Raw genomic sequence first — 7,512 nt, 5'->3', positions numbered from 1 at the left:
AGTTGGCCACCATATGGAGGAGGCGGGAGGCACGTTCAGATGCCATGCATTGTGATCTAAAGCTGACGCATAATAATGCCTTTCCAATGTGGACCACGCCCGTTATTATGACGAACTGCTTATTTCGAAATTCGTTTTGCCGTTTTATTACATTGTTACCTCTATTGGTAAAGTAATTTGACATCATATTGTTTTGCGTTTGTAATACGGGAATTGAAAAGAGGACAGTTTCTTCGCAGAGTAAGTTCATTTACTTTTCAGACAAAAGTTTAAACACAGTCAACCTACATAAAAAGTATCTGAAGCTGACGGGTTCTTTATATACGTTAATATAGGCAGATGCATTTGATTGATTTAATTGATATAGTATTTCCCATCAGGAGAATTCTCTCTATGAGGTGATGCTCCATTGAAGCCGAGATGTCCTACAGCTATCCCGCCAAAGTCAACGTGCCTCCGGGTTTGAGGACGCTTTTGGAAGGCCTCAGTCGGGCGGTAGTGAAAAGGCGGCCAGATTACATCTCACAGTTTGCTCAGTTGTACTTTGCTGAGCTCTTGCGCTTCAGGACAGGTATACATGTTTGTGGAGAATAGCATTCGTTTTTTTCAACATAGGATGAAATCTGTTGCGAAAACTGAAGTAACATCTTTTCTTGCTATGCTGTGTACAGAAAATCCAACTCTTGCTATCAAAGCCCTCGTGAGAGAATTCAATACAACTAAAGGTAGGCTTAACTAGATAATAGTCCATAATGATAAGGCCATGCCCAGGCACCAAAACATTTACCTGAAGAGTACTGTAATAAATACATTCATTCATGTTTCTGTTACAAATCAGGCTTTTTAAGAAATTACAATTGAACACCTGACAAGTCAATCATATTTGTTTTAATTTTATAGTGCCTAAGTTACCAAGTCATGGCATTGGAACTGTGATTGCTCCACTGGCAGTTCAGAATGAAAGTGCCACAGCAGCCTCTTCTGGTGGTCCATATGTCCAACCATGTGGAGTTCACCCTCCAGTCGGGATTTTCCCAACCCTTCCCAGTATTCCAGGAGTGGAGGAGCAGGGTGCTGAGCAGCCCTGGATCCACAGCCAGGACATTCTGTACACCGTCTCAACATGGCCTGTTCTATCAGACTCAATTGAAGCTTCAGAAGTAACTTCCCTAGCAAGCCAATACCTCAATGACAATGGCCTTCAGAGCCTTCTGCAGACAGGTATCTCTAACGTGTCCCCTCACCCCATCTCAGCAGAGCAGACCGATGATGTAGTCGTCTTCCGCAGGAAATCCAGCACCGACTGCATGACGGCTGACTGTGACATCAACTCTGCTGCTTCAGACCGGACCCGGCGAACCGAGTCAGCTCTCTTCGAGAGGGTCCCACTGAGTGAGATCGATCTCATATCCAATGCTGTTCTGATCAGGACACCTTCTGTGCCCTGTGAGTACATGATTGTGGTGCAGTCAGACAATGTCCCAGAGACCATAGTGTTTCAGAGAGACTCATCAGTCAGTAAGAAAATGAGGAATGCTCGAGCAGCAGCTGGTGGTGCTGCCACTGGTGCACCGGGCAACGCCCAGTCTGACTGCACACCCTGTTTGACCCCGCCTATAGCCCCATCACAAATGGTCAAAGATCAGCCAGCCACCAAATTGGTCACGCCCTTAGTGGTAACTGAGGACCCTCCGCTTTTTGGTGGTGGAAATAAGGCTGTCTTAACCCAACTTGGTTGGAATCCACTTTTACCTGGAGACAATTCTTTCTACAAGCACATGGACGTAAATAAAGCATTACCTGATGCAAATGCCTACAACCCCTACATGAATGAAATGATAGTGGATCAAATGAATGGGTTGAAATTTGGTATTTTACCCAAGGTGTCAGATGAGATGACAGGCTTCAATGTTATGGGCCCACCCACCTTCATGCCACCAGGTGTTTCAGCAGCAGAAGAAATAAGTGCTTCTAGTTTAGTGTATCCTCCGATTTCAGCTGGACAGGAGGCTAATGCACTCTGTTTGGTGCTCCCGACGATTTCCATTGCTCAAGAAAGTGGAGCACTCCCATTGCTTAGCCCACCATCTATCTCAAAGTCACAAGCCATTACAGTCCCCAGTGTGATGTGCCCAGCCATCTCACAACCAGAGGAAACAAAGACCTCCAAGGCAGAGGAAATAGAGACCCTCCGATCAATGTACCCTCCTATTGTGCCACCCAGTTTACCAAACCCATCTGTACCAGCTCCACAGGAAACAACAGCCACTCTGCTTAATCCCCCATTTTTGGCCCAGGAGGAAACGAGACCCCCTTCATTGCCACTCACCCAGGCCCCAGTTGCCCACATGCATCAGTGCACTGGTCAGAATGCACTAGCGTTTCATGTGAATGAGGAGAGCAGAAGAACACCATATATGATTCCATTGGTCTCCCAAAGCATTATGGGAGTGACACAGATGTATGTTCAACAACAACAACCCCAGTTCATTCACAGCTGGTCCAGAGAAGCAGGTCAGTTGATTAGCAGATAGCTGTGAAAGGATAATATAGAATGCTCTTTTTTTTTTATATCATACCGACCCTAATGTATCAATTGTAGTTCATCACTTCATGTTGTTATTTATTTTCTTTAAGTTAAAATTAATATTGTGTGACATTAACCCTCCTAACACATCTCCTCTTATTATCATCCCTGTAGATTCACAAAGGCCATGTAACACAGCGCCTACTGCGGCCATGCCAGAGTGCCAGTATGTTAGACCTGGAGCATGTGGTAGCAGCTGGAGACCTTGCCACCTGGCACGCCCTGAGTTTATGGCCGGGATGCCAACAGCTGTGGCTTGCCCAGGAGGATCTAGGACTGTGATTGGCTGTGGGCAAGAGCAAGGCTACCTCCCTGACCAGGCCAACTTGCCAATGCACCAGGACTTTGGGCCCCGGTTCAGCTCCCATCACATACGTATGTGTGGTGCCAACTTGTTTCAAACCCTCTGCCCCATGAGTGGTGCCTACATGCCAGTTAAACCCTCAGACCATCGCTGCTGCCAGGCTGCCCCTGATGTGGTCCTTCCACACTATGCACTGATCAACAGCCCAACTCACGGTGTTGCCTCTTATCTTTGCCCTACTCCATCATCCATGCAGCCCCAGGGTTTTGCCTATGATTCTGTCCACATGTATGGTCCCCACAGTGAAACTGGAAATGCAATGTCATCCACCTTCAATGTGAGGGCCCATGCAGGCCACCAGCAAGGGACAACAGAACACTGCAGAGAGCCCAGTAATATGCCAATGGGTGAACATCCAAATGAGCAGAATTATTCTGGTATATAAAATTTTGATTTCTCTGTCATTTGTTAGAATGTGTCTTGGAATAAGTGTGACATTTTGTTCAGATTTTCATTTTCTCTCTCATTTATTCTGCTCATTCTTCTCTAAATTCCAGGTTAATGACAGCACATCGCCAGGAATGAACAACTTATTTAATTTGTTCCTGAAAACATACTGAACACCTTCAACATTCTGCAATAAACATAGCTATCTTATGAAATATTCTGAGTTGTGATGTCATGATCTACAGTTGCACCCATTGAACTAGTAGAATGAGAAGAACTAGAATTGAATCACCAGAACTAGAATTCAAATATATTTTCTGTAGGCCTATTCATTTAAATGCAATTTTGAAATAAACCTCAATGTTCCTGGTAAAATAGATAAAATATAAACTACCTTTACCAAGCTACAATGTTAAGAATTATTGTAGCCAACTGAAAAAGATTCCCTTGGCAATCCCTTTGGATTTTATTTACTAAAACAAGGGTAATGAAAGCCCAGCTAGATCATTTAGCTAGGTAGTTTGATTTTGTTCACTAAATCTATGATGAGACAAACAGTAGAAGTTAAATATCTGGGTGAAGGCCGTTTTTCATATCTCCCCTTCAGGAATTGGACTCTGGATTTTAGTGGCAGCAGGTGTTTTCACCTCGTAACTGAAACCCAAAATGAGCTGCAAGTGTGACTGCAACGCTGCGTGGGGTGAGCATTATCAGAGAGGAAGAAAAAGGGAGATCCAATTTGGCGGAGAATCTGTCTCCCTCCAGCAGGTGGCGTTGTTTCGCCCTCCAAGCAAGGAGTTTTTGCATGGAGGTCAATGAGTGTTGAATTTGGTAACCCAAAAAATGTATGGCTTATTTGCTATGTGAGGTTTATTTGATCTAATAGACGTTTTGTAATGCTTAAGTTCTTACGGGTGTACTGATATAAGCAGGACACGTGACATCCCTGCAACTTTGATTTAAAAAACACTATATCTGAGTTGTTGAGATCGCTAAGCGTATTCATGTTGTGAGACTAGCATAGCGTCTCTCCATTGAATACAGTCGGTTGACGTCAACAACCCTCATCGAATATTCAAAAGATGATTACAATAGATGTTTCCACCAATACAAAGAATGGATAGGCAGGAGCAAGACAGCCCGCTGTGCTGCTTTGTGGACAATGACTCCCATTGTTAGGGCAGAGAGATGTATCTTGTCAGTATATTCATAATCTTTGGCATCATGCATTGGTTTACATCTACTTAAAGATGCACTATGCAGAAATTGCTCTGCCATTTCCTGGTTGCTAAAGTTCCAATAGTTAGCTTAATTTCAGTTTGTAACGAATGCGCTGAGTCGGGAATTAAGTAAAGGGAGTGAGTGTTTAATAAATCAACAGAACATAAACCAAGAACACCACACTGACATGGAACAGAGTCAATAACACCTGAGGAAAGAACCAAGTGGAGTGACCGATATAGGGAAGGTAATCAAGAAGGTGATGGAGTCCAGGTGAGTGTCATGCAGCGCTGGTGCGTGTGACAGGTGTGCATAATAGTCAGCAGCCTGGTAACCTAGAGGCCGGAGAGGGAGTATACATGACACAGTAACCTCTCCCCGATGCGATGCTCCAGCCACAGGATGCCTACAAAAGAGACAATCCCTGGGATCTCTCTCTTTCTTATAAAAGGCCCCTCTGAGAATGTGACTGTGAAGGAACTCTGTAGGAGAGTAGAGATAAGACTAGTAAAAACATTCCACAATAAATCAGCTTTGGGGAGTGGATGTTTACTGCTAAGTTTAAGATAACACTAAAAGCCATTGTTTATACAGGGTTTTGGTCTCAGGAGTAAAAAGGTAATGACGTAGGGTAGGTAGTGACATCACCAGGATAGACTAAGGGTGTAACAAAACTGGAGACTTTTTGTTTGATGCAGAACTTACTCAGAAACATGCGTGCTATGACCCTGATTGTCTACTTCTGTCTGCAATTGCATTAGAGGTTTTTGAATGATTTAATTAAATATATTGTCATAATGCTAATTTCACCAATGATAGACAAGGACAAAAGGAACGAACCCTAACAGTATCCTCGGTAGAGTTGGCAACAGATGATTGACCCGCCAACCAAGTCTTGACACAGAGGTACCGGGTAGCCTGATGAGCCGTCTGAGATATCTTCAGTTGCGCCGGCAGCAGAACGTCACCAATACAAAAAAACTCCCTGATGCTTCCCTTTGGTGAGGTGTTTTTCTGTAACGATGTGCACTGAGTCAGGATGCAAGTGGTTAATAAATAAACAGAACAAGAACAACCCACTGACATGGAACAGAGTCAATAACACCAAAGGAAAGACCCAAGGGGAGTGACAGGTATAGGGAAGGTAATCAAGGAGGTGATGGAGTCCAGGTGAGTGTCATGAAGCGCTGGTGCGTGTGATGACTTCAGTGAAACTCAGTGAAGTCTCCACTGGCTTCCAGTTGAAGCTCGCATCCGCTACAAGACCATGGTGCTTGCCTACGGAGCTGTGAGGGGAACGGCACCTCAGTACCTCCAGGCTCTGATCAGGCCCTACACCCAAACAAGGGCACTGCGTTCATCCACCTCTGGCCTGCTCGCCTCCCTACCACTGAGGAAGTACAGTTCCCGCGCAGCCCAGTCAAAACTGTTCGCTGCTCTGGCCCCCCAATGGTGGAACAAACTCCCTCACGACGCCAGGACAGCGGAGTCAATCACCACCTTCCGGAGACACCTGAAACCCCACCTCTTTCAGGAATACCTAGGATAGGATAAAGTAATCCTTCTCACCCCCCCCATTAAAAGATTTAGATGCACTATTGTAAAGTGGCTGTTCCACTGGATGTCTTAAGGTGAACGCACCAATTTGTAAGTCGCTCTGGATAAGAGCGTCTGCTAAATGACTTAAATGTAAATGTAAATGTAAATGATGGTGACAGGTGTGCGTAATAATCAGTAGCCTGGTAACCTAGAGGCCAGAGAGGGAGTATATGTGACACAGTTTACTTGACAAAACAATAAAGTATAGTGTAGAGAATCATTGTATGAGCTGTGAAATACTTATTTCGTAACCAACAATAATGGCATTTTCAGCTGTTTGAAGCTGATGTTCAAAACTGAAAGTAAAGGAAAAATGAACGGGAACCATAGAAATAGCACACATAGAACAGATCTACCCATAGACATGGGAAGTAGGGGTGCTGAGGATGCTGCATCACCCTCTGAAAAGTCAGAATACACTTTAAAAAATGCACAAAAGTAGTGCACTGGGCCTTTAATAGTGTCACGAATCCCGTTTCCTGAGTCTGTTTTTGCCTGTGTTCTGTCCTGGAGTGTTTTTTCCGGCGTCCTGGAACGCACCCTGTCTGGTTGCCGGGCAATGTAGCCAGTTGGGAGTTCTGATTACCCGCACCTGTATCCCATCAGCTATCTGCTCACCTGGTCCTGATCATCATCTCTCCTCTTCATAAGCCCGGACCTGACATCCATTCCCTGCCTGATCGTTAGCCATTAACAGTATGTTGTGCCATAGTGTCAGCCTCAAGTTGGATAGAATTAGGTTAGTTGTTTTTTTACGTATTGCTTGCGTTAAACTTACCTCCGTTTGTTCTGTCTTCAGTTACTCACCCGGATCATTTATACCCCATTCCCGCCTGGTCGTCGGAGGATTCCGCTACCCCATTGGATCCACCTATTTACTCCCATCAACTCACCACCGCTGCCCGCTACGCCACCTGGATATATCTACCCATTCACATTCACTTGTAAATAAATACTCACCTTCTTCCTACTCTCCTTGTCCTGGTCTGCTTCTGGTTTCGATTTTGAAAGAACGTGACAAATAGTCCTGTAATAGCTGACCATATAGCCGTCTGCAGCACCAGCGTGGGCAAAAAGCCATTCTGGGTCTAATATATATACACTGACATTACTGTGTATAGGACAGAGATACAGAGGTTTGTTGTGATGACCAACACATCCTAAATGTCATCCTAAATGTCAAACTGAGGAAGTGGTTTTTGACCCCAAATCTGTCAATTCATGGAAAGGGATGCAAATAGCCTGGCTAGCATATATTAATCATGGTATCATGTGACAGTTGCTGACCTAGTCTCATTAATGGTAGGCTGGACTTTATCTGGCTAGTAGGCCTATGTGTAGCTAACTATCTGTA

General features: G+C 44.5%; 1 protein-coding gene and 1 long non-coding RNA gene across 2 annotated transcripts; both read left to right on the top strand.

Moving 5' to 3' along the window:
• The first annotated feature begins 420 nt into the window (after positions 1-420).
• Positions 421-3,336, top strand: LOC115145038 (uncharacterized). Its single transcript, XM_029686262.2, has 3 exons — positions 421-571; positions 901-2,514; positions 2,702-3,336. The coding sequence occupies exons 1-3, from the start codon at positions 421-423 to the stop codon at positions 3,334-3,336; spliced, it is 2,400 nt and encodes a 799-aa protein (XP_029542122.2).
• A 3,290-nt stretch (positions 3,337-6,626) lies between these two features.
• Positions 6,627-7,128, top strand: LOC135561323 (uncharacterized). The gene is made up of 2 exons (XR_010459371.1): positions 6,627-6,854; positions 6,958-7,128. It is a non-coding gene; the product is annotated as an uncharacterized LOC135561323 (long non-coding RNA).
• Positions 7,129-7,512: the final 384 nt, after the last annotated feature.

The sequence above is a fragment of the Oncorhynchus nerka genome, linkage group LG17, assembly GCF_034236695.1.
Source record: "Oncorhynchus nerka isolate Pitt River linkage group LG17, Oner_Uvic_2.0, whole genome shotgun sequence".
NCBI classification, from domain to species: domain Eukaryota; kingdom Metazoa; phylum Chordata; class Actinopteri; order Salmoniformes; family Salmonidae; genus Oncorhynchus; species Oncorhynchus nerka.
This window is presented reverse-complemented; position numbering and strand designations above follow the sequence as displayed.

Coding starts and splice junctions, on each gene's coding strand:
- LOC115145038 (XM_029686262.2), top strand. CDS start 421: ATGTCCTACAGCTATCCCGCCAAAGTCAACGTGCCTCCGGGTTTGAGG. Junction 572..900: donor GCTCTTGCGCTTCAGGACAG/GTATACATGTTT, acceptor TTAATTTTATAG/TGCCTAAGTTACCAAGTCAT. Junction 2,515..2,701: donor CAGCTGGTCCAGAGAAGCAG/GTCAGTTGATTA, acceptor TCATCCCTGTAG/ATTCACAAAGGCCATGTAAC.